Source organism: Neopelma chrysocephalum, unplaced genomic scaffold (assembly GCF_003984885.1).
Source record: "Neopelma chrysocephalum unplaced genomic scaffold, ASM398488v2 Primary Assembly neopelma1_64, whole genome shotgun sequence".
Lineage (NCBI taxonomy): Eukaryota > Metazoa > Chordata > Aves > Passeriformes > Pipridae > Neopelma > Neopelma chrysocephalum.
In genome coordinates, this window is record NW_020897721.1 from 380,244 (window position 1) to 407,295 (window position 27,052).

Consider the following 27,052-nt stretch of genomic DNA (forward strand, 5'->3'; position numbering starts at 1 on the left):
TGGGGTTTTTTTTAATCGATCTAATGAGTAATCAATGAAACCTGTAAAAAAACAACCTTATAGGAAGGGTTTTTTACTTTGCACAACTGGTAATGTTCCTGTCTGTTTGTCCTAAGGCAGGATATAGTGTATATGACCTCTTTATTTAGGACCTTCTCTTGGGTGTCAACATCAGAATGTAAGCTTATCTGTTGGGGAAGAGACAAGACCATGATTTCTATCCATGCTCTATTTTTGGATTGTGTTTAGAGGATTAGTCCCATTACCAAGTTCATAAAACAGAAGTTAAAGGCTACCATGCCTGAAAAGTTTGAGCTTTCTGTTGTACTTTAATAAGGGTTTTTCTCCACTAAGGAGAGTAGCAGATTTGACATTGCTAAACAAGGAGAGAGAGTTTACCTCACTCTAGGTTCAGGTGGCTCCTGGTGGCTGAAGGAGATTGTATCACCCTCACAAAGTTTTCCTTCAGTCTGATGGACAAATCCACTGTGTGTTTATCTCTAGGCATTGGATTAAAAGCCTTAGGGGAATCCCATATCATTATAAGATGATCATTGTAAGGGCACAAAAAAAGGCAAGGAACTAATTGTTTTGCACATTAGGTTTCCTACTCAATACTTCTGACTCTCACTGTCATGCACCACCTTTGCCATGTGCCTGTCTGTCTCTTCCTCCTGACTGCAGTTGTTTAACCACTGAAATGTGAAGCAAAACGTTGGATAAAGAAACTGAACTGAAGCTCAAATGTGATACTGGTTCCTAAGTCACTTAGCATCTTCCATTTGTTGGAATATACAGCCTGGTGAAACTGGAGTGCTGTTTGTTGTCCAGCAGCCTCAGCAGTGTACAGGAATGGAGATTCCTTAAACATGATGTTACTCTTAGTGAAGTTGTGCCAATGGATTTGTTTTCCAGAGGATTAATTTTCTCACTTGCTCAGCTGAACTCTTTTCTGCTTTTATCCTAAAGAGTAGCTTCAAATCTACTGTCTGAAGACTTTCAGTTGCACTAAAGAACTTTTGCCTTTCCTTCCTCAGATCAGGAGATGTCAACTTTCAGAACAGAAATGTTAGAAAGACATTTCCCACTCTGTCCCATGGTGCTGGTAGAGTGGGTTTATTCTTCAGTATATACCAGAAGTACTTCAGAGCATTCCATGCAACGTGAGAATAAATTTCTCATGTGAAATAGCTCTGATGCTGAGTACACTTCCAGCTCCGTCACAAACTTAAAGTAATTCATCTGGCATAATGTGTTGTGCAATGGGTGCAAATCCTGGCCTTTGTACTTAGAATGAGATTGGAATCTCAACCTTTCAATAGGGACACTTTCCTTTCAAATAATTATTTTTCTCTTCAACCTTTTCTAGACTGACCCCCCAAACAGCGTGAGGTTAAAGGATAAATTTAAATACGGGTCAGAAAGCAGTAGGAAGTTACTTAACCACATGATGCAGTGTGGCAGGAAAGCCATGTGCCTGAGCTGCTGCTGAATTCTTGATGAATCCTGACCTGAAGTACTGCTCACTGTAACCTTGTGACCTAGTGACATCAGGTGTTTGTCTGTAACTTTTAATAATTTCTGGCCCTACAAAAGACAGGGTGCAACAAGGAAGTTGTTGAATGATACAGCTATGAAAACTAAGTTTTGCATATCAGGGAAAAAACTGCCAAGTTGGTGTATAATTGACAAACACCAGCAATCTTCTCAGTGCAATATTCAAACATAAGTACCCCCATCCCAACATTCAAGACTCAGTAATCTGTAAAGAAATTGAAATCAACCCTTTAAAAAAAATAGTCATTGAAATTTAGGTACAAAAAGCAACTATCTCCAGAAGCCTGCTTAAATCCCTTAAAGTCACCTTCCTCTGGGTTGGAGGTAGGGAAATAAAAAGTAAACACAGCTGATACTGTGGTGTTTTGTGACTTTCCTGAAAGAGAAGTCTTGGGCTTGAGGTTTTCTGAGCGGATGCCAAGATTACTGTGCTTACGTGCAAGGTTGACTCCACTACTTGAAAACGGGATTTCATGCAGTGTCGTGGCAGATTTTTGCCTATAAGATGAACAGCTCTCCCATACAGATTGAATTGGATATTTTAAAAATCTGAGAAGCAGCCTAACTACAAGGCTGTAGTGCTTGTAATTTTATTGCCCTTATCAGGGAATCCTCACTTACAGGAAAAAACCTCTCCTAATTAAAATCATACTACTTATGATGAAAACAAAAGGTGTTTTCACTTTTGTATTAAATGACACTTTTGGGATTGCTTTCTGAGTGTTTTATTCCCTTTCAGAAGTGTCTACAGACAACTTTGATTTGCTGCAGCATTCTTTCCAAATGATAAATTCTCCAGGCTTTCACCAACCAGTTCTAATCCCCTCTTTGGAAGCTGTTTGCTTTGAGCACCTTGTGAGTGCTGCACCTGTGAACTTGGGCAGTTGGTCTGACGTTCCAAACACAATATTGAATATTGTCTTTGTTTAAACATGAAGCTGTGAGACTGTAAATGGTGCAGTGCAGCATCATCTTCAAGCTACCTGTGTGATGTATTAAGGGCGACACTTTGCATTGACTGAAGATACCCTTGAGTCCTGTTCTCCATACTGTGCCCTTTTTAAGCATCCTTTTGCTTTAGTCTCTCAAAGACTTGGAGCTTTTTCTTTATTTCCCTTGTCCTTACATCACCATGTAGGTGATGCAGGTTCTCCTGCTTGCTTTTTCCACTTGAAAAGTTTTTAGGTAATAACTTTCTATTTTAATGATCTCCTTATTGATGCAGGGAGAAATGCATGCTGGTTGATAGTCTGCCAAAACTGTCACCAACTTCTTTATTCTGTAAAAAAGCTTCACTTTAGGGAGTATTTCCCTCTGGTGGGGTGGTAAAGGGATCTTCAAGCAGAGTTTTCTTTTCCAGACCGTAACAGTAATGAATGCAGAGCTGAACAATGAAATGTAATCAAACTCTAGGACATTTCTGTCCTTATAAGTCAATTTTTTTGCAGGAATCAAGAAGAGAAACCTGTGATTATGAAGGGCTAATTAGGTAATTCGGGTGATGGCCTAATGTGAACAACCTTCCCTATCGACGTGATAAATTCTTGGGCCTTGTCCTTTAAACTTACTATTGGAGACCTTGAAATTCAGACATAAACGATGATTAGAAGCTTAGAGCAGTGAACACTTGATTGCTTGCATATGTATTGGTGTGTTTTTGTCAGTTTTTAAGTGGAATTAATCTAAGGCTTCACTGACAACCTGCAAGATTTATACTTGTGTTGAGATGTTGGCTTACGACTTGAGAGACCTGGGTTACCTTGGGTTACCTTCCTTGCTTCTGCCCCAAACTGAGTCATCCAGCAAAATTTTTATCTCCTTGAGTCTTAGGATAAAGTGTGTTTTTCTGGACCATTGTGAAACAAATTAGAGTGTGAAAGATGCTTAGATACATATGCATAATGTATGTTAAATTTGGCAGTGGTTAAGATACCAACTTCCAAAGCCTACCTATAAATGTTAAATCTGGAGCAGCTAGTTCAAAATGTCTAAATTGCAATGTAACATGATTTTTAATGAAAGGTAGTTTTGCTTTTGACAAAAAGCCTGAAGATTGTTCTCAAAGTGACTGTGTTAACTTGAGCATTCTTCTTTGCTAGCTTTTTGAGAGCCCGTGTAAAGACATCAATTCAAAAGCGAGTTTGTCATGTGAGGTGTTTTTCTTCCCCAGGTTGATTCTGCTAATGCTGGAAGAGTGTTAGCTTCTGATGCAGCTGTTTTCTTGAAAAAGTCTGGATTGACAGATTTGGTACTTGGAAAGGTATTTAATGACAATTATTTAATTATCCTGTCTCTTGCTTCAGTTAGTATCCTGTGTAAATTAAAATATTTAGTGGTACATGATGTTCCCTAATGTTGTTCTATCCAGTAGTTTCCAACTTCAGTGCCCTTGCTTATTGTACTGTATTTGTAGCTTGTGGTGGAAATTAAAACAATATTTAAATTTGTAAGTGCTATCATGAAAGTTAAGACATGAACTTCCCTCCAAGAATGCATTGTTACATAGAGTGAGAACTTGCCAGCTTCCTCTCAGTACTGTGAACACTTTGTCTCTATTATTTTTGTGTTTTAGATTTGGGACTTAGCTGATACTGATGGCAAAGGTATCCTGAACAAACAGGTATGATTATTTATGTGATGTATTAGGTTACTCTAACCATTAGAAACCCATAATACAAGATAAAAGTTAAGATTTCTGGTTCAGGCAGTTTTTCTAACTGATTTTCCCCCCAGATTTTTCTAATTGGAATTAGCTGTGTAATTCCCACCTGAGTGAAAGTTACAGTAAATGAAATAGCCTTCAGCTGCCTCATCAGCTTCTCTTCAGGTCATGAAATGAGTTACTGTGTAGCTGTGCAGTACAATATGCTGAGAAGTAATTCAAGATTTATGTACTGTATTTACTAAGAAAGTGACTTTTTCCTTTTAATTTTGGAGGAAACAATGCAGAAATTAAAATTCTAGTAAAATCTCCAGAATTCTTATTTATCTAATTTTGGTGGACTTTACATTAATACATTCTGTTTGGAGCTGTCCTTCCCAAGTTGTGGCAATGAGCAGTGTGGAGGCAGACTTTACATATCAGTGGACCTACAGACAAGCTCTAATGTGTGTTGCTCTTTGATTTAAAGAACAGTCTGTGGAGAGGGAACTGCTCCTTCCCATGGTGGCAAAAGGAGGAGGTTGTAATGTCTGCCAAACAATTTTGGGGTTTTGGGGCTTCTTTTTTCTGATTTCCTCCCCTTCCATCAACCATCTTTGGGATCAGCTCAGTTCCTCAAAGATAAACAGCAGTAATTACACTTCAAATTTGCACTGTTCTGTCATAGAAGAACTGAGTGCTCAGAACTGACTGCACTGGCCTGGAAGTTACCAAATGCTTGGAAAATTAATTACAAACTTTGCCTCAATGGAAGAATCCCGCAGTTGCTGCCTGTTGCTTTCTTTCACTTTCTGACCCCCTTTGGAGCCATTTGCAACCCTTTGTATATATAGCAATACTAGAAAAGCTCTTAACTCTTCTGAAATTTTAGTATTTTCATATTGTAAATCCTTTCAAATTTTATTTTTTATCTTTAGGAATTTTTTGTGGCTTTGCGACTTGTAGCGTGTGCACAGAATGGATTGGATGTTTCCCTGAATAGTCTTAACTTGCCTGTTCCTCCACCAAGATTTGTAAGATTTCTCTTTTAATTGAACATATGAACTCATTAGTAAGAACTGCTTTTAAGTGAACAATTAGGAAGGTTTGGTATAAATACCAAACACTTCAGAGGGTGAAGTTGTAGGGCAATGGGGCCCTACAACAAGGGAAAATTAAGCCATGTGGAATAAGATGCTACATGTTCTGGTGGGGATTTTAATATAAAATTATGTGTAATTTGAAAGAAAAAATAAATGTATGGTATTTGTTCTATTGGTGTTGTTCTTAATGGAAGACACATTTTACATTTTTTACTCTAAATTTTGGTATGAGTGACTAAAATGCAGTTCTGGCTTTGAAAAGTGGTTTTGCAAATTCAGAATCATATCTCTTTTAATGTGGGTTTTTTCCCCCACCCGTTTTTCCTTAGACTGATACCAGTAGTCCTTTGCTACTCAGTGGAACAGCATCAAGTGATCTACCATGGGCTGTTAAGGTAAACTGAATATCAGACTGTTACCAAGAACTGTTATCTGGTTTGCAAGAAAACATATCTTTCTGAGAAAAATTTAATGCTACTGGTAGTTACAGTTTATAAAGTATGATAGTTAGCATTCATGTCAAATCTGTAATTGGGCTAGAAGACCTAATTTGATAAGAACACTTAACCCTTGGGAAATCTCTTCATGTTTAGAAACTTGAAATAAAGGGAAAAAAAAAAGAATAGTGACCTGAAGCCATGAAAATAATTGAAGGAGAAATCTCAGTGGGTTTTGGATGAGTCTCTAGCTGATTTTAAAATAACATCTTTTTCATATTTTCTTATAAGCATCAGGAACTACAGTGTGTGTTTATTAAAAAAGAAAAAAGTACTTGTGAAAGAACTGCTGCTTCTTAGGCTATAAGTGTGACTGTTTGCATAAGTAATATATTTCTTCTGCCCCTGCAGCCAGAAGACAAAGCCAAGTATGATGCTATTTTTGACAGCTTAAATCCAGTGAATGGACTGTTGTCAGGGGATAAGGTGAAACCCGTACTCCTTAACTCAAAACTGCCAGTGGATATCTTAGGACGAGTAAGAATATCTTCTTAATTGTTAATTCACAAATAATGCCTGTGCTGCACTCAGCAATAGCTGTTTTTTAAACTGAAGGTTTGTAGTAATGAGTCTGTTAAATTAACTATTAAACTATTAAATGTTATCTTCTGGAATGGCCACACATGTGCAACTGTTAAATTGAAAAATTAAATAAAATTTCCTTTGATATTTGGGTAGATCACCTCTTACTACAGTGTAGGTTGCTCACTGAAAACTAGTGCTGTTAATTTCAATAGAACTTGGGATATGGTGGAGGGAGGCTGTTCTCACGTTTGTTTTTAATGAGGTTTTAAATAGGAAGATGCTGCTGTTCAGGCAAGCATCCCTACATTCTGCTTTTTTTTTGGCAGGTGTGGGAATTGAGTGACATTGACCGTGATGGAATGTTGGACAGAGATGAGTTTGCAGTTGTAAGTACCTCTGCCTCCTGGGGTTTTGAAATACTGATGGCAGAGTTTAAAATAGATTACCTATGTATTAATTTTTGACAGCGTGGTTCATTTATTATCCTTATTTGGAGACCTTAATCAAATTTTAGTACTGTTTAATGTTTCTGTCAGTTTGTTGAATGTCTCTCAGTACACAACAGTAACTTTCTTTGAGGGCTAAATGAGCCATTAAAAACTTACACCTGAGATCTGCCGTCCCATGAGACACTGAGTGTTTTCACTGAGGAAGTTTTACCTTAACCTTCAGTATTTATAGAACTTGAGTGCCTCAAGGTACCCTTGAGGAAAATTTTTGTGAAGAAATTATATATAAATTCTTCAGAAGTTCTTAGCAGGTTAGAATTTTAACACTATTTATGCCAGGACTGATGAAATAAGAAGTGGTAAATAAGAGATGGCCACAACAAAAGAATAGATGCTAAGTGGAGCAATTCCTGGGAAAATGGTGGTACATTAATATTAAGTATTTGAAGTCTTCTCTCAAATAAAATTCCACAAGTCATGGTACAAGCCTGGTAATATTTAGGAGAATCATTTTAATATTCTAAAAAATACTGAACTTCATTTGCTAAGCAGTGAACCTAAAATGAAAGCAGTACTGAGACAGTCAGAAGGCAATAAGCTGCAGTTTAGTTGAGGGGCTTGTAAAGGAGAAACATAATGAAAAAATTATACTAAGATATTTGTTAACTAATTCTTTAGTGTATATATATATATTTATTTATTTATTATATATTTACATCCACATACCTTGTTTTCTTGTTCAGGCCATGTTTTTGGTGTACTGTGCTTTGGAGAAGGAACCAGTGCCAATGTCCTTGCCTGCAGCTTTGGTGCCACCATCCAAGAGAAAACCTCTTAGTGTTCCAGGAGCAATGCCATTAATTCCATCTTCAACATCCACCAAAGAGTCTCATCAGTCCTTGCCACCTGTAGGCATTTTAGCTGCCAAAACACCATTAACACAGGTATAGTTCTGAAGTTATTGATGATTAAAAGATTTCTGTTCTTAATTTAAGATTTCTGCTCTTTGGAGACTGCCTGCATAAAGAGTCTTGCTACAGGTTTTTAGTTTGCTTCTTGCCCTGGTTGAAGAATTTTAGGAGGCTGTTGGGAAGACCAGATGGCGAGCTGTGAAATTTATCTTGTTCAGCTTTTCCTAGATGTCTTCAGATATAAACGGTTGGATAAAAGAATATTATTTAGTACAGATTTTGAAGGTAATTTTAAAATAAATTATTTCAAGGCATCAAGCTCAAAAAAAATAGTAGCCCAGGTACGTATCTGCAGAGCAAAAGTCTTGTGGCTGAACACTGATTTGAATATGGACAAGTTCTTAAAACAAATGGTGGCAGACATGTATGTGCAGTTGTGTGTGTGCATGTGTGCAATTTGGAGAAGACATGAATGAAAATGGAATAGATAAACACAAGCAATGGGAAAAAGAAACAAAAGGTCCAGCATATCCACCTATACACAGGAGATTTAATGTTTGTTCTGAACGTGATTATTAAGAAGCCTGATGCCTCCCCCACCCCAGGGATCTTATTTACTCCTTATCATTTTAGACTCCAGAATTTGGGAAATGACTTTCCAAGAAGATTATAATTTTGTCAGTCCAACAAGATTATAACTTGTTATATTCAAACTAAGAAAAAATATAATAAGGGGATCTAAGGTGAGAGCTGTAGTATTTAATGCATCAGATGCTGCTTGAACATTTGGGTACCCATATTTGAGTAATGAATAGGAAACTGGCACCTTAATTCTAGAGATGCCAAGGTTTTAATCTGGCAATCTACTTGACTGATGGTAAGTCTTGCTGTATGTACTACAAAGCGGTGCCATTCTGGGGGAGTTTCAGTGTGTTTTGTGTACAGCTCCATTTGGGAATCATCTGCTAAGTGTCCATGTGTGCTGAAATTAATTAGCATTCATACATGCACTTGAAGCCGTTTTCACTAAAAAAACATTTTTATAGTAGCTGAGTGTTGTGAAAAATTGCTCAAGTAACAGAAATGGCTCTAATTCCCATCTTTACCTTTTTCAGAGGTAAATTCTACAATTTAAAATGCTATTAACAACTATTAACAGTCTGGGCTTGAGCAGCTCTCCAGTCCCTCCAGCTAAAGCTCTCCAGCTGTGTAAAGTGGACAAGATTGATAGAGCCAGGCAGTCAGCAGGACTGTGACTGAGCACAGTGATGAGGGCTCAGCCCCATGCTGGGAGGAGATCAGGGCTCCAGGGAATGCTTTTATTACATAGGCAAGGAGGCAGAGCAGTTCCAGCCAGCCTTGGTGCTTCACTGGTGTAAATGCTTTACTTCTGGAGGTGCTTGTGGATCTCTATATGTCTCTATTTTGGAGGATAAAACAGGTTATGAACTAGGCACCTATATCACTTTTTAAATCTGTGCTGTAGCTCTTGAATTATGTGACTCTGAAAACAGAACTGCCTCTATCTTAGTATTGTGGTTTTGGTTTTTTTTCCCTTTCATCCTCACCCCCCTTCAGTGGGTTGTATCGCCTGCAGACAAAATTAAGTATGATGAGATCTTTGTGAAAACTGACAAGGACATGGATGGATTTGTGTCAGGTGTGGAAGCCAGAGAACTATTCTTGAAGACAGGACTGCCTTCTGCTCTCCTTGCACATATCTGGTAGGTTTTTTCCATGACAGCTGTTTAGATCATGGCATGGTTCTCACTTCTTGTTATGGTGACTTTTTTGGAAAGTGGCCTTTGTATAATCAGTGGTAACTTATTGCTTCTGCTTTTGGACAGAAATGGGGGGAAAACAGGTTTATGCTATGCACCATGTCTTAGGGGAGGAGGTAAAGTGCCTGAACACAGATTTTTACAAACAAATACTGCACTTCAGCTACCCTGTGTATTTAGGAATCAAAGTGTTGCTGTGTCTAATCACTGATACTATCCATATACTGGTAAAAGGAATCATCTGTATAAAATTCGTAGTGTGCAAGACTTATGTCCCATCTCATTCTGCCACTTACTTGTGTTTCCTTACAGCTGTACCTTCATTACAGCATTACATTCACTTCAGCAATGCATTTGTTACACTCACTGCTTTTTTAATTCTTTCCCTACTACGAGCTATTGCAGGTCACTCTGATAGGAACAACCTTTGTTTTTTCCTCAAGGTATGGCTAACACATCCTCCAATGTAGGAAAATTTAGATAAACTTGTATTGCCTGTGGAAAGTTCTTTAATTTAGGAGGACCTTAAATACTCAGGTATTGTTAGTGACCTACAGCCCTGATTCTGCCTTTCACCAGGCCAGAGCTGTGGGCCTCGGCATGCAAACAGAAAGTGGTTGTGTGTGCTTGAGTGATGTTTCCTGTTTGGTACCGTGCCTTACGTCTGTATTGTTTTCTTTTAGAAGAGGAGATGTACACTAGCAAGTTTCACATTTTTAAATGACAGCAAGTACAATGAACAGGGCTGTACTTGCAGAAATGAGGATTTGATTTATTTTGTGTGCATCTCTGTGCAGGGCTCTCTGTGACACCAAGGACTGCGGAAAGCTTTCAAAGGAACAGTTTGCTTTGGCTTTCTATTTAATTAATCAGAAGTTAACAAAGGGCATTGATCCACCTCAGGCTCTGACTCCAGAGATGATTCCACCTTCAGACAGGGGTGTCATTTTACAGAAGGTAAGGATGTGTTTGGCATTTTTGGTATAAATCTCAAACAAATAATGTTAATTTCAAAGGCTATGCAAGAAGCACCTCACGTACTGACATACCTTTAAATTTATCATAATATTGAGAAGAAAAGAGGTTTTAGGTGCAAAGAATTGACAAAAAAACTTCCATCCACGTTTCAAAACGAAGCTGTCATTTATTACACCTGCCAACCAAGCGGAGAGATCTTATGTTGAGAAAGCATGATTTTCTCTTTTGAAAGAATAATCCTGCTGCTGCCTGTTTAAAGAAATTTCAGTTTGCATCTGACATGGACAAGTTCACTGTTTTTCTCCTAATGTGCTCAGTTACCTTTTTTACGTTGATCTTTTTTAATACCTTTGGAAACAATGTGAACTAAAAGTTTAGAATTATGTATTTAAAGTTTTAGAAGTAAATGCTCCTCCACTTCATACTTCACAGATGGTTTAGGTGCCTTCATAGTCATAGGTTGCCATCTGTCTTAATCCAGCAGTAGACTGTACCTCAGCAGTTCAAGTTGTAGTTATTGGAATAGCAGTGGTCATCACAAATTCTTATGTGACTTACACATCATGAAGTCTGATGTGAGTTACCTTTTCTTGGTTGTGCAAAACATTGACCCAATTCTACAACTTTCTTAAACAGAATGAAAAATTCACTACCTGAAAAAACGAAACTCAAAATTTGGCGCTACTTTTGAGTTTCTGTAACTGGTATCTACTTTGTTTTTACATTCTGTTTTTAAAAAGTAATTTGCTTTATTTGCAACTCTACTAATCTTTTTTGTATGTTTGCTTTCCTTTCTATGTCTCTTTTCTAGTTTGGACTGTTTTTTCCATTCTGCACCACTCTGCTTTTCATCCTTATTATTCTGTCAGTTTGTTAACTCTGCTTTCTCAAGGTTAGAGAATCTTTGCTTTTCTAATATTTACTGTCTGTTGGTTGAATAATGAACATCCTTCTAAGACTCTTCATAGTCATTGAAATATCACAACACTTCTCTGAAGTGTCACAGTGTGTTCCAATCTCAAGTTATTGGTGATTTCCAGTGTTGTTCATCTGGAAGAACCCTGAGGTTCTTCCTTGAACCCAGACCTCTGTGGCTGTTCCTGTTGGCAGCATGTGCTGCTTAAGGTGGAAAGAGAAAATGCTGTGTCTTACACCTGTGAAATTGCTGGGGAGGAGGTGACAGAGCAGTAGCCCTCTGGCAGTTATCAGTAGGACTAATAACCGTGGTTTTACTGGTGATATTGCAGAAAATGTAGTGATTAGAACACATTAGATGAGATTAGTGTTGCTTACTGCTATTCTGTGTAAATTGATTTTGTAACACTCTCAAAGACATCAGTGTGATTTTTCTTTTCGTTACTAACATAAATGATAAGACTGTTGTGAAAGAAGGTAAGTTAGCTTTAAGTTAGCTCTGTAAAGCCTCAACAAAAATTTCTTTTACTAAATTGAGCTGAACCTTCAGCTCGTCTTGAGCTTTTTCAAAAGAGGTGCTGTCTTGTTGATATGGAAGAACTTTTTTGCCCAAGATTATTGCTCAAGATTTGAACTCAAATTATAAGAGCAGTATGCAGAGATAGGCGTTGTGCTGGTTTTCTTGACGTGGTATGGCTGACATTGTAAAAAAACCCCGAAAAAACAATTTAGGCTTTGTCTGCATTGACCAATGGCAGCAGAAATATCAGTATGTAAAATGTATTCCATTGTGGTTTTGAAGTAGGGAAAGTTAACTTGTGATCCTTGATAGGTGTTTAAATTGCATATATATGCATGCTGCCGTTACCTAATGTTTGATTCCCTTACAGAATTTTATTACCACAGCAGTGTAACTTTTATTTCCATTTTGAGGCCTGAATGCAGATCCCATGGATGGGATACAGCAGCAGTTTAACACTTGTTCCTGTGTTTCTTTACCTAGAACTGTTTGTAATCACCACTTGCATTACAAGCCATAAAATTTAAGCTTCCATGCAAGGCCCTCTCAAAGAATTTTGTCAGGAACTTACTGTTATTACCATTTTGAGTTAAAAACTCAGTGTTGTTGCATGCATGTTGGCAGTGTAGTAAACGGTAGCATATAGTTCTGTCTTTGTTAACTTCTATGTTGAAGCTAAAATGCTGGCTTTTATGTTCTCCTCTACACCAGTTCTCCTGAACGATTGAAAATAAGGTTGAACTACGTTTTGCTTAAATTTGGTGCTGGTGTCATTGTGCAGGATTTATTTTGACTGGTGAGAGAAGGAGGCATGGAAGAAAATTGTACTTGTAGCTAATAGTTCCATGTCTTCCTTTTGCCCCTGTCCTAGAAGTAAAAACTTTAATTGGAATGCCATGAGCAACGTTGCAAAACTCCAGTGTAATTCCTTTAGAACAGGATCACCTCATAGCTAGTTTGCCCATCTGAGAAGCTGTACACTAACCAGTTTAAGAGTAGCTGTATGTTTGGAGGTTTTTCTTATTTTATTCACAGTTCATACCATTTGTTCTAGTAAAATATACATGAATAATCTATAGTTTTGCTGAATAATATTATTAGCCACTGTGTGCTCAGATTTACTGTTTAGGTCTTTTCTTGGCTCTCGTTATTTTATTTTTTTTTTCCAGAGTATAAGCTTGAATAAACACATAGTTAATAGCACCTTGATTTATCTGCAGAGGAACTTCAGCATTTAAAAACGTTTGTGTTATTTTGAGAGTATTGCTTGCATTTCTTAACTACATGTGTATATTTTTCCTCTGATTTTTGTGTTTGACTGGGAAGACTTTATTCAAGTCTTGAAGGAACTAATGTATTTATAGAAGGTAGTTACAGTGACTGGCTTTCTAAACATGTTCATGTTGTGATAAGGCACAGTAGAACAATTTCAGCATTTGCTAATTTGTGTCTTCAGCTTTTGTTCTCTGGCCATTTATGTGTACTTTTTTGAAACATAATTTGTATTACAGTCATTGTGTTATAAAGACATTAAGTAAATGGAAACTCGTGGGTGTAACTTATCTATGACTTTGTATTGTCGAAGTTTCATTCAGTACTTTGGAGGTTCATGCTGAACTGTACTCTGCAGCATGAAGGTCACTGAGATGAAGAAATAGAAATATAAAAGTAGTAAATAAACCTCTCTGAAATGAATGCTAGGAAGCCAGCTAAACATTAACTGTAAGATAAATCTCATTTTAGAACTAGATTGTATGGGGTTTTTGTATGACCAAGTCGTCCTGTGCTTTTGTGCAAAGTGTCTTCAAGGGTTTGCTGGAGACAAACTCATTGAAATCTCTGTGTGCTTTGGCTGTATGTTGTGTTCTGTTAATGTAGCATCTGTACTGTTTGGGGTTTTCTGAGACTGAGTGTTTGAAATACAACACCACCAACAGTTGTTACAAGAGGATAGCTCATGTTGCCGTAAAAGTAAAGTGAATATAGTTGTTGGACAGCATAAGCTATAGACTTACAGTATTTACTTTTTATCTTTCAGAATACTCAAGGACTGAATTCTGTAGCAGATTTTTCTGCAATTAAAGAACTTGATACGTTGAACAATGAAATTGTGGACCTGCAGAGGTACGTAGAGGAGGAATAGTCATAACTGCTGTAGGTTCAGTTGTGCTATTTACTGTTTTTTAAAAAGCAATTCAGTGCATAAGAGAAAAGCAGGTGGTAATAGTCTGCTTTGCTGAAATAAATGGTTAGCATGTCTGTAGTACTGTTTAACATTTCTGCTCTTTGTTCACTCACATGAGTGCACTTAGTGACAGCAAGACTGTGAAGGGTCTGTCCCTCATGCCCTCAGGGTGTGTTTCAGAGAGCTCCCTATCTCAGCATCCTGAGGTGGAAATATTCTCTGTTGTTCATCTTAATTGGCAGGTGTGAATGGAGCAGATCTTTAGGATGCTGGAACTGTGATATAAATTGGTATTAGTTGTCTCTGATTTGTAGAAGGAATTCTAAGGACTTTTTTTCTAATGGCTGTAAGGAAATGAGATGGAAAAAATGAAGTATGCGGGGTGGGGATTGGGAAGATGACTTTGTGTATGGACCTCTGCTAAGGTCTTGATGGTGGTAAAGATGGAGGTGCTTGTCTTCTGTTTAGTAAAATAAACTTAGCACTGAGAAAAATTGTTTTGATGTCTGCAGACCCTTGGGTTCCATTGATTATTTCTAAGGTAATTAAGATGACTAAGTGACTCAGAAAATCAAATCCATATATTTTCTGTAGTCTTCATCATATTCTTCAGACGTAGCAGGTATTTTTCTTCAGCGTTTTTTTTGTTACTATCGTAAATCTACTGAAATTCTATTAAGAACAGTAAACTCTCCTATTTTTTAAGTGAGGGTGCTTTGTCATGATGAAATCTGCCTCTCTAATTCATGTCACTTGCAGTAATGATTTAATCTGGCAATGTGTCAAAGCACAGTCTGTTTCCTAAATGCATAAATGTTTTTCACTTCAGCTGCTTATTCTCTGTCTTATTACTCCCACTGCTTCCTCACTTCTCCCTGCTCTGCCTTCCTTCGTTCTTCAGGTTATATTAATTCCAATTTTGAACACTTACATTTATTAACCTGAAATATGATTTACAACAGTGTATATTTGCTGTTACTATCTTAGAGGGAAATAAATTGTTGGTTAGCATGAATTTTTAGATGAGGTTGGTTTTCAGTAGGTGGGCTTGCAGCCTAACATGCAACCCAGGCTGTTTCAGACTTGTTTTCTCTTCTTTTCTTGCTGTGAGGTGTGAAGGAACCACGGCCTTTGAAAAGTCATTGCTTTCATTTCTGCAGTGGCAAATACATGTTGACAACATTTGGCACATTAGAGTGACATTAGATTGTTGAAGCTATGGTGGGGCAACTATTAATATGTATTTATTTTTAGAGAGGGGAAATTTATGTGATTTAGAGGTTCAGAACAGAACGGGATTAACAGTGTGGTAAATGTAGGAGACTTTTCATCTTTGGTGTAATCCACATTTCTGTTATAAGTGGTGAAGTACACTCTCAGACTTGATAGTTGTCCTATAAAAATGTAATTTAAACCGAAGTTATTTTTGTTCATTATTAAACAAGATACATTGTTCAGCTGTTGGACTTAATGCATAAGAATTCTAGTCTGTGATTCCATTGAGAAGTATCCAAGAGAGCTGTGTTTCTGAGACCCAGTAACAGAAATTTAATCTATTTTTGAAGTGCACTTAAAAAAAAAAAAGGCAGGAGAGGAAATGGCCAAAAGAATGACAATGGGTGGAAAACAGCTTTTGGAGAGACTGAGCAAAGAATACAGAGGTAATTTCTTTGTGGCTCAGCAGTTTGTGTGGGCAAGATTTCTGGTAGCCAATAGCTTTGTAATCTAATTTTATAAGTACAATGTCAGGAAGTGTAGGTTGAGAATCAGATGAAGAATAAAATGCAGAACACTTCCTAGTGAGGATAATTCCCCTCTGATGGGGGGAATGATTTGCCTAGGGACCTTGTGGGATCTGCATCATTTTGAACCTGTTAGCACTGCTGTTTCTAAATTCTGTTTCAGTTGCACTGTATTTTTAGAAAGGTATTTGAAGCTTTTTTTGATCAGCATTGTGGGAGGCTAGACCAGATGTTCTTAATATTCTTTTTAGAGCCATAAAACCTTTTTCTTCCCCAGCAAACCCTGCTTTGCAGTCATGCATTCAAAACTATCTACTGCCCACAGATTGGTGGGATTTCTTCAAGCTTTACTAGTACTACATTCCCCTCTAAGCCTGTGAAGTAGTTGAGCTTAACTTGGGATGTCTCACCAGAGATGCCATCCTTGACATGTGCTAGATAGCAACACTCATATTGTCCTGAATATAAACCAGGTCAAAAGGGCCATGAAGCTGATCTACATCTTAGCCAAGCAATGAAAGAATTTTAAAGTAGGATCGCTCATTTCTTCTAACCTCTGGTTTGGAAGTAACTGAGCTGTTGCAGCTGTGAAGTTTAAGGGAACAAAGAGTGGAAGAAACAAGGCAAACCCTTGGCATTGGAAGAAACAAGGCAAACCCTTGGCATTTTTCCTGGCATTGCCAAACTGAAGTACTGCTAAATTGGGGATCCCCAAAACTACAAATGTATGTGAAAATAAGAAATATTGGGCAGCTGTGAGAATAGATAATTCTACCAGCTCTGAGAGTAGTCATCTGTCTCTTATTATGGAAAATACCTTTGTTTTTTTTTTTTGCTTTTATAACTAAGGTGATTTTAAGTGTTGGCCATCATTCAGCCTGGCTGGGCTTGAGTGGCTTGAATGCCTCTGCTGTCACAGGGGGACTGCAGTTCTCAGCTATGACAAATATTTGTAATGTGCTGGCTCCCATGGCGTGTTCAGGGCCACCGGCCAGGCGCGGAGCTCCGTGCGCGCAGCGCGGAAGTTTCCCGCCCGCGAGTTTGGCGTAATAAACACTTGAAGAAAAGCACCAAGATCAGTGTTTACAGAGCCATAGTGCTGTCTACTCTTTTATATGGTTCCGAATCATGGGTCATCTACCGCCACCACCTGCGTCTCCTAGAACGCTTCCATCAACGCTGCCTCCGTACAATCCTTAACATCCATTGGTCAGACTATGTGACCAATACATCTGTTCTCGAACAGGCAGCAATTACGAGTATTGAGGCCATGCTCCTGAGAACGCAACTGCGTTGGGCAGGGCACATCTCTAGGATGAAGGACCACCGCCTCCCTAAGATCCTGCTCTATGGTGAACTTGCCACTGGCTGCCGCAAGAGAGGAGCTCCAAAGAAAAGATACAAGGACTCCCTGAAGCAACAACTCAGCCTCGGGCATATTGATCACCATAACTGGTCCACTCTGGCCTCTAATCGGGAGGCCTGGAGACAGACCATTTATAACGCTGCTGATGCTTTTGAGAAGGCACGCAGGATCACTCTTGAGGAGAAAAGACAACGCAGAAAGAATCGAACCTTGCAGAATATACCATCTAAGGAGTCTTTCTGCTGTGTCTTTTGCAACCGGACTTGCCTTTCTCGTATTGGCCTTTTTAGCCACCAACGCGCTTGCATGAAAAATGAGTAGAGCCCTTCCCAAATCTTCGTTCGCGAAGCCTAGCCATGATGATGCTGGCTCCCATTTATAAATTATTCCATTCACAAATTAGTATTAAACTTAGGGATTTACTAAGATTATTTGATTGTAAATCATGAAGCATCTGCATGGGAGAAACCATCAATTAGTCATTGCTTTTAGTTTATTTGATATGAGGTTCTTCTGGCTTGACTGCTATTCAAATCCATAGGGAAATTGTATTGCTTTCAATAATTGACTTGAATTGGTTACAAGTTTCCTTTACTGGCAAGACCACAGTTCTTTTTGGGTTGGTTTTTGGTTTTGCTTATTTTCAAGTGCTGATGTGTTATGGGATTTTATGATCCAGGAAATCTGTCATATCCAGTAAATCAATTTTGTGACTTGTTTTTGGTTCTTTCAGTTGCTGAGCATTCCTACAGGGGCATACCAGATAGTTTGTAAAAGAAATGGAGGCATTCAGAAGAATTAGTGAATTAAGTAGGTCTGTGTTGTCTTTTCTTTGAAACAAAGAGGCATTACTGGGGGGAGGAGGGGATGTGTTATGTGTAGACTATATACACTCAGCTTGTTTGCCTTTGCCTGAGACTGCTGCCTAAGCTTTTCTTTTTCTGCCTGACAATACTTCTTTCACTTGATTCTTTCCAATTCATTGTTTGTGCTCTGATTTGGCTCATGTAAGCTGCCTATGGGTGGGTGTTGTATCCTGTTGCTTAGTCCAGATTTTGTGAGTTTAGGTACCTGGCTTCTGTTGAAATAAAAAGGAAGCGATCTGCATCTCTGACAGTCTCTTAGGCACATCAGTGACAGTAATGTGGAAAGGCTGTATAATAAGCGTACATACCTGCTTGCAGTTCTATTTCTTGCTCAGTTTTCACACCCAAGCAGGAAAAATAACAAGTATTTATTTTCCTAGTCGATTATTCTCTTTTATCTTCAATCAGGACTAATATATCTGTGTGTCTGCTGTGCTTAATGGGCGTTTGAGGGCTTGAAGGTGTTTTTCAGCCTGACTTGTATGTAGATCTGTGGAAGAGCTTTACTGAGACCCTTTGTTCACGGAAGGTTATGGAAGCAAAAGCAACAGAGCTTGTTTCAACCCTGTGTTGCAGTGCTTTAAATATCTAAGTACAACTATGCTACAGGTACTAGTTTGTTGAGCTAGAGGGGTGTGCTATAGCTGTGATCGAGAAGGTGAAGATTTGTTTAGAATTTCCATTTTCTGAGGAATGGAGAGTGAGGAACTTTACTCGAAGGGTCACACTCAACAAAATAACTAGCCTTGTTCTTCAAAGTTCCTTTTTCCACATCTTTCCTTTTTCTTCCATTTAAACCTTCCCTTTGGGCATAATCAGGAAGTTGCTCTTTAATCAGATAGTGAGATAAGTAATAGCAGAACATAATCTGCAGTAATTATTTGTCAGAGCAAATGTTCGTTTGAGATCTGACATCTGGATTGTTTTTAATTTCCATTGTACATGGCTTAGCAGTAAACAAAAATTCCTCAGCCTATATAGAGAGAATTTAGGGTAGACTTGCTTTACTTCAGAGACAGAAATACTTTCTTCTGTATAAATAGGAGTAAACAATAAAATAAATAGTTTTAGATTAATAATCTGCTGCTATTAAAGTATGAATTTACCTTAATTTCAATATGTACCAGTAATGTAATGTGATAGATTTTCACTGTGATATTTCATTTAGAAATGCTAAGTTTATTGTTCAAATTCTAACTTTTCATGCGTGTGCTAATTTATTAACAAAATCTTTATGGAAGTAAATATCTATATATAGAAGATAATGTTAAAACTGTAGAGCTTATTGTTTTTTCTGCATCTGTGAAAGGAGAAAAGATTCCATATGCTGTCTAGAGAGAGATACTCTTGATTTTTTTAGTAACAGTAACACTTGTGAAGTGTGTTTTGGTTTTTTCCCCTTTCTTATTGTTATGTCTGACTACCAAGAATTTATTGATGATAATTCCCCTGTCATCAGTAGTCACTTTTAAACTTTAATAAATGCCTGTAGAGACAGGCTTGATATGACACAGCAAATCACTACGTGTGGAGTCTCTGAGCAGGTTGTGATTCCAGCAAGCCAAACCAGCCTTCCTGCTTCTCCCTGAGCTTCCCGAGGGAAGGATCTAAAATCTGACAGGCAAAGGGCATCAATCAGCTCGATTGGCCTGCTGGAAATGTTTCCTAGCTGCTGTGAGCATAGGCATTGCTGTGTTTGCAGGGGTTAATAGATGGAATCTGATGCAATCCCTCCCACTTTTCCTAGCAGTTTTCATTAGACAAGTGCTCCATAGCAACAGTGAGATCACTGGAGACAGTATTTCATTGATTTCTCCCTCCCGCCCCCTTCCATTTTTGAGCCATTCTTATCACTGGAGTGCAGTTGGTGGAAAGACAGAGGGGTTTATGCAGAGCCCTAATGTGGGCTTCTGTCTTGTAAATAATTTGGAAAGCAGAAATCCCTTACATCTTTTGTGTTTAATGTTTCACTATGTATTTAAAGAGAGATACAGGCTTAGGGGGCTGGATAACTGTACCTGCTGTAGCTGATGTTCTTAAGTATTCTTGCATTGTTTGCTGGTCTTCTAGGGAAAAGAATAATGTAGAGCAAGACCTGAAGGAGAAAGAAGATGCCATCAAGCAGAGGACAAGTGAGGTCCAGGTAAATAAAACACTGAATTATTGTTCAGACACCTGATATTGCACCATGTGCTGCTTTAGTGACAGTGGGATTACACGTCACTTATCCAGTAAAAAGAAAAAAAAAATTGGGGCTAAGAAAAAGAATGTACTTTGAAGTGTATTTTCTACATGATTGTGGGTTGGTGTAGGTGTGTATATTTATATAAATGTGTGAGCTTCTATAGCCTGCATGAAGTTTTAAATGAAAAAGATTACAAAATAAGAGATTTTTTTCTTTCTTTCCCTTTTTTCTTTTAAAAGACTATGTACTGTATAATTAAAACTAAAGAGGACACTGTAGCACTGTAAATTAATGATTAAACTTAAGTGGCTCAATTAAAAGGGCTTGTGTATCGGGCTGCTTCTTATGAGTCGCAGTAATTACCAGCTTGGGAGGAATGTTGCCTCAAGTTAATTTTGCCTAATATAAGTGAATTTTAAAAAGAATCTGTTGATTTTTATTTAAAAGGATGACATTGTAAAATTTAAATTTACAAGTGTTTTACAGGCATTAGAAATTATACAGTCAGCATCAGTGTTTAGGGTGCTGTCTGTCTGAATTAAGTACTGCAAAGCAATATTTCAATTAAATTTTAAATTGCTCTTTAAAAAAAAAATCTTCAGTGTGATATCTGACCACTTATATTTATTTCTAAATCTATTTTAGGAATCTACTATTTAAAATAATCTTTATTTGGTTAAGAGCAAATAGTGCAAGTGATCTCTGCATTTTAATTTGGTTGGGCTGAAAAGGAGCTAATGTGTTAAAACAGTTGAGAATTTTGTGTTTGGCTATTTAATATCCTTAAAGCCTGGATGATAATTAATAGTCTGACCTCTCTGGAGATAGTCAGGTGCTGGCCTGTTGGTCATGCTGGAAGGCAGCTTCAGCAGCTGCAGGAATTCGTGCAGAAGTTGCCCATGCCTGTGATTCTGTCTCTGTGTGCCACGGTTATTCCCCTCCCCACCCTGCAGATTGCCTTTCACACTTAAAAATCCCCGTGGGTATTCCTGGTTTTGCACACAAGATGATTTTGTTAGTGTGTGTTGGAATCTGTGCGTGTTCATGTTGAGTTCTCTGGTGTCTTTGCACTAAAGGTACGTGAAGGTAGATAAAAACCTTACCTTGAATGTTACAGTGTCATTCTGTGTGTTCAGTGTTTGATAGTCAGCAGCATCACAGGATCAGTTTGTTGCATCAAGTTAAGCCTTTGTATCCTGAACAGTAATTTTGGAAGCAACTGTCTCAGGTCTTTAACCTCTTAGCAATCACACAAGCTATGCAGGATCAAACAGGAAATGGCTGCAGCATTTATTTAAGCTGATGGCCCTTCACCTCTGGTCCCTTTCTTGCTCCTGAATGTTGGGAGGACCTGCATGTTTCAACAAACTTTCTAGGACTTCAGAGAATGATGTGGCAGACTAAGGATATCTTTACCTCATGCTTTTTTATTTTTGGTTTTATTCTAATGGTGACATTTCAAAGATGGTGTACAAAAACAGTGCTCTCTAACCTTCCACCTTGGTTCAAGCTAGTTTTGTGGCATCACGCTCCTGAATTTCTGATACCAGAATTCCTTCCATGGACACAAATTATAATGTCAAATATAGCTATGGTCAGTGATGAATCAAACTGATTTGTATAGGAGGAGAGAAAGAATGACAGTTTTTTTCTTCTATAAAATAATTTACATATGACATAAATAGCTACTAAAAAGCAAAGACAGAAAGTTTTCAGGAAAACATAGCATGCTGATGTGTTTCAATGTGCTTATTAAAATATCAGTGCCTTAGCAAAGACTGAGGGGTGGTGTTTTCTTAAAGTTACATGCTCCAAATACCCCTCTCAGCATTGGAATGTCTCTGTTCTTCATTGCAGTGCACCAGTGCCATTGGAAAGTCAGTGAAGTTAACTTTTCTGTCCTCTTTGAGGCTGAACAGTTCTTAGCATATGAATTGTTTGGAGAAGTACAGACTGACAAGCTATTAAATCCGTTGTCTTGTCTGTGAAAATATGGATCCCTAAACTTCCCTTATCCTACACTACTTTAGCACGAAGAGTTATAATGATCATAAATCTAATACAAGGATTACTGTTACCATCAGAATGCCAGTTTGTACCACCTCAAATATGTTCATGGTTTTTTCATGAAATCTCATTCAGTGCTTGAACATTAATTGCTGCTTCTATGCTGAGGGTGTTCCTTGAAATCAAAGCTTAATTGGAGCCTGGTTTGCTTCATGAAGAGGTATCTTTGAATATTGTACCCATTCTGTGTATACTCCAACCTTTAATTTGAACACATGTGAACAAAAAAACCACTGTGGGTTTTGGGTTTGGTTGGGGTTTTTTCCTTCTTTTCTCTTTTGGGAGCCATCAGGCTTAGTCAGGTCTCTTCAGTGCTTCTCTACTGCTGTGCCTAGGACAGACAAGAGTGGAGGTGACCTATATTTAGCTTATATGTATGTGAATTCTTGCTTCCTTTCACAAAAAAGCAGCTGAAATCTCTTTAAGCTGTTACTTTTTCCCCCGCTGCTTGCGTTAAGTGTCAGCTGATACTTGCTTTTCAAAGCAGTGTAAAAAATGAGTGGATCAAGAATGTCCCAATTATCCAAGTCAGTAGCTGCTGTAAGAGCTTTTTGTTTGTGTGCTGGTTTGTCTTTCATGGATTAGAAATAACCAGTAATTCACCAAGTCTGGCTGCTGTACACCAGTCACATACCCTTTACTGAACTTCAAATTTGATTTAGGGGGGTTTTGTGGGGGGCTTTTAGTGTTCTATGTTTTGGTTTGGGGGGTTTTTTGCATGGTTTTGGCTTTGGTTTTTTACATAAAAGCATTTATGATGTGTCTTCCAGCTGTCTTGAGGTTACCTAATTCCCTAGCATCTGACTGCTTGCACCATATGCCTTTCTATTTCTGTCTGGCTTTTTTGTCCTCGTTATGGGAGGTGTTAGCACACATGGATAAACTACCCCCTCACAAAAAAGAACCCAAACAAAACACCCCTAAAAAAGGACAGCAGGATCGTAGCTTAGAGCAGCAAACAAATGTATGATCTAATCAGAATTTCATGTCTCTTGTTTTCCTATCCTCCTTAATTTTATTTATCTCTTCATTTTTTACTGTTGTTGATGATTCTTCCTTCAGTTACCATATTTTCTCAGAAAGGCAGCAATATCTTCTTTTCATCTAATACTTTTCCTTTTGTATTAATCCTTTTTGATCTCTCTATATTATCTCTTCCTCTTGACTTTGACGATTCTTTCTTCATCCTAATTTCTTTTTTTGACATGTTTTTCAGTGTTATCTCTGCAGCTTCTTGAAGTATAACCATTCTTGTTGCTCAGAAATGAACTAATTACCATATGATGCTACTTAAGTACTTAGAACACAAGACACATACTTGCTGCTGTTTCGTAAATCAAAAGATGCCATATTGTGTTGTATGAAATGTGAATTCCTTACCAGTACTGTTACATGGAAAATAAGTTTTTGGCTGATTTTTGCAAAATTAGAGGCAGGAATGCCCTAGGAGGCAGTGCATTTGGGTTAATAATGCACTGCTTTGGTCTTTAACCATGTTCCTAAAACCAATTCCTATTTTTGGCTATGTCTTTTCGAAGGGGGAAGGAGCAGAATAAAGAATTTCTATTATCATAGCATCACAGAGTGGCTTGGGTTGGAAGGGACCTCAAAGACCATCTTGTTCCATCCCAGTTGCTCAAGGCCCCATCCAGCCTGGCATGGAACACTTCCAGGGAGGGGGCATCCACAGCTTCTCTGGGCAACCTGTGCCAGGGCCTCATCACCCTTCCAGGGAAGGATTTCTTCCTCAGACCCCATCTAACCCTGCCCTCTGGCAGAGTGAAGCCGTTCCCCCTTGTCCTATAACTCCATGCCCTGATAAAAAGTCCCTTTCAAATTTTCTTATAAGTCCCCTTTAGGTCCTGGAATGGGCTCTAAAGTCTCCCTGGAACCTTCACTTCTCCAGGCTGAACAACCTCAGCTGTTTCAGCCTGTCTTCATAGGAGAGGTGCTGCAGCCCTCAGAGCACCTTCATGGCCTCCTCCGGACTCGCACCAACAGATCCATGTCGGTAACAAGGAACTCAGTAAAACATATTGCTGAAACATGGGACAGAGACAATGTAGCAGTCTGAATAAAGACTACTTCTCAATTCAAAATGAATCCCTGTTAATCTGTCTTGATGCACGATCCTCAGTACTTCAGTGAGAAAAGAAAACGCAACCTGATTATTTTTATGTCGTAGAATTAGAATTTGAGAATACTTGCCTGTCAGACATGCTGTCAGTGCTGGCTTCTGAAAGATAATTTGTTGATACTTTGAAATCTAAGTTAGTACTGCGGTGTGTGCTGCGGAATTTAGTGGTTAGTAGAGAGGGAACAAATGTAAAGCTGATCTGTTTTATTACAGGACCTACAAGATGAAGTAAAGCGGGAGAGCAGTAATCTGCAAAAGCTGCAAGCTCAGAAACAGGAAGCCCAGGAAACCCTTAATGATCTTGATGAGCAGAAGGCCAAGTTGGAAGAGCAACTTAATGACATCAGGCAGAAGTGTGCAGAGGAGGCCCACTTGGTAAGGTCTGGTGGGCAAGGCCCTTGGAAGAGTAAATGCCTTGTTTTGAACAGCTCAGCCTTTCAGAGTTACGGTTGTTGGGGCAGGAGAAAAAGCTTTAACAATAAATAGCCTGAGTGTCAAGGTTTTGTGAGCAACAGAGCATAGCAAATACATCACTCACTTCAGTGGCCGCCTAATTTATTATCAGTGTGTCAACAAACATATTGAGATATACTCACACACAAATAAAGTTAAGAACAAACAAACAATTCAAAATTGTAATGCAAGTGTAATTAGAAGCACTAATTACTGGAACTGATTTCTTACTGATTAACAAATAACATCTTATGTAATTTTTTTTCCTGACATAAAGATATTATATTTCTTTAAGGTCTAAATTTATCTTTTCAGTGTTAAAAATGTCTGTGTTGGTCAGAAAAACAGTTAGAATACACGGTTCCTATTGAGACCAATAGAGAATTAACTGTCCATTCAGGTATGATCTATATCAGATCTATATCAGGTATTATCAGGTATGATAATTCATTCAGGTATGGTCTATAATCTCTGCAATAGCTATGAGATTTTTACTTTTTCTGGTCATAAATAATAGTATTTAGATGTGTTTGGAAGTGTTGATTGGTTTTTTGGGTGTGGGATGTTTTGTTTTTGGTTTTTTTTTTACTTGAAGTACTGTTCATGCTTTAGATTGCCATGCTGAAGGCTGAAATAACAAGCCAGGAATCAAAGATTTCAGCGTATGAAGATGAACTGACCAAAGCCCAAGAGGAGCTGAGTCGCCTGCAGCAAGAAACTGCAGAGCTTGAGCATTGCATAGAGTCTGGGAAAGCACAGCTGGGACCTCTTCAGCAACGTCTGCATGATTCACAACAGGAAATTAATTCAGTAAGGCAGTGTGAAAGACCCACCCCCCAAAAAATAGTTTGAGCTGCCAACCTTTAGTGTGGTTTGTCTTCAGGGGAAGGCGTAGCTTTCTTTTTTCTTCACTGTTTGCTCATGTCTTCAGTTACTTACACATGTGTTCTGTGGTAGTAGTTGTTAGGATTCTTAGAGGCTGATTTAAGTCACTCAAGATACTTCATGATTTTTCTCCAAATTTTGTTAATGAAAGAGATTAAGTTATTATACTTCATAAATAATTTGTCTTAATGTAATGGGTGAAAAATGGATAACGACTTAAATTCTCTGTGTCCACTGGTTATTTAAGTTTTCATCCTCAGCCATGGCCTGGGGCACATTCTCACTATGCTTTAATTGATGTGAAGTCAATATAAAATTACTGATAACATTTACTTAGAGCATTGTTGAAGGGGGAAAGTAAAGTGAATGTAAGAATAAGTTGAGTTGAGATTAGATACTGAGAAGCAGATTTGGCTGCCCTGGTTTTAAGCCCCATGCTTTGAAGTGTCTGCTGTTGTGTGGAAGACTTTCAGTTTCTGTCTATAATCAGTGATTTGTTATTACTTCAGTGGTGCATTAGCTTGCACACCCTTTCCTCTTTGTTCTCCTCTGTGTTGCCACCTGTCTAGTGTGTTAGCCACTCTCACTGTTATCAAGTTAAAAACAAAAGGCAAAGCCTACCTGTGAACTTTGAACCCTAGAAATACCTGACTTTTCACACAACTCACATCTGTAACTTTCTAGTTTATTTGTTAAAAAAACTTCTACTGCTAGAGTTCATGCAAGACCACTTTCTTCTGTTGAAGAGTCGTGTAACATTCATCATTTTTAAATTTGGCTTCTAGTTTTAGAAACTGAGAAGTAAACAAATGGGTTTTTCCATTGTTTCGTCACAGGTAGAGGGAAGGTTGTACTATTTCAATGTTTATATACTGGTAGGAGGTGTTTGCAGTGAGCAGATTTGAGACTGATGTGTAAGTGGTTATTCTTGACTGTAATACAGATCTTTTTTTAGTAGGTTTTATATCAGTACTCCTAATTTTATTGCTCTTGGCTCACAAATAAGGAACAATAGGTGCCTTGGTGCTTTAGGCAAGATTATCTCATGGCTGGTCTGAGTCAGTGTATTTGAAAGACACCTGGTGTTGTCTTTGCTGTCACCTGACTTGTGACACATGCAAGGCCATGAAAACTCTATTAGGTGACTGACCTTGCAGAATTCAGTGGGCTTTAGACACCTAAATATCTGAACTGTGTTCATTCTTCTGCATAATCTGCCAAGTCCAGTAATTTCTTCCTAACTGGCAGGTTGGTTGTAGATGTTTGCTGTGAGGCACTGAAATAATAAC

The 27,052-nt window shown here is 38.2% G+C and overlaps 1 protein-coding gene across 5 annotated transcripts in view; it reads left to right on the forward strand.

Annotated features, from left to right (window-relative positions):
- Positions 1–27,052, forward strand: part of EPS15 (epidermal growth factor receptor pathway substrate 15) — a 70,688-nt gene that overhangs the window by 28,823 nt on the left and 14,813 nt on the right. For all 5 annotated transcript variants that reach the window (XM_027683167.1, XM_027683166.1, XM_027683170.1 and 2 more), the window contains 13 exons: positions 3,728–3,817; positions 4,130–4,177; positions 5,137–5,232; positions 5,631–5,696; positions 6,150–6,275; positions 6,650–6,709; positions 7,516–7,716; positions 9,262–9,407; positions 10,262–10,421; positions 13,916–14,001; positions 20,107–20,179; positions 24,639–24,800; positions 25,491–25,688. In XM_027683167.1, the coding sequence (XP_027538968.1) occupies positions 3,728–3,817; positions 4,130–4,177; positions 5,137–5,232; positions 5,631–5,696; positions 6,150–6,275; positions 6,650–6,709; positions 7,516–7,716; positions 9,262–9,407; positions 10,262–10,421; positions 13,916–14,001; positions 20,107–20,179; positions 24,639–24,800; positions 25,491–25,688 (1,512 nt within the window). The remainder of the gene's footprint in view (positions 1–3,727; positions 3,818–4,129; positions 4,178–5,136; positions 5,233–5,630; positions 5,697–6,149; positions 6,276–6,649; positions 6,710–7,515; positions 7,717–9,261; positions 9,408–10,261; positions 10,422–13,915; positions 14,002–20,106; positions 20,180–24,638; positions 24,801–25,490; positions 25,689–27,052) is intronic.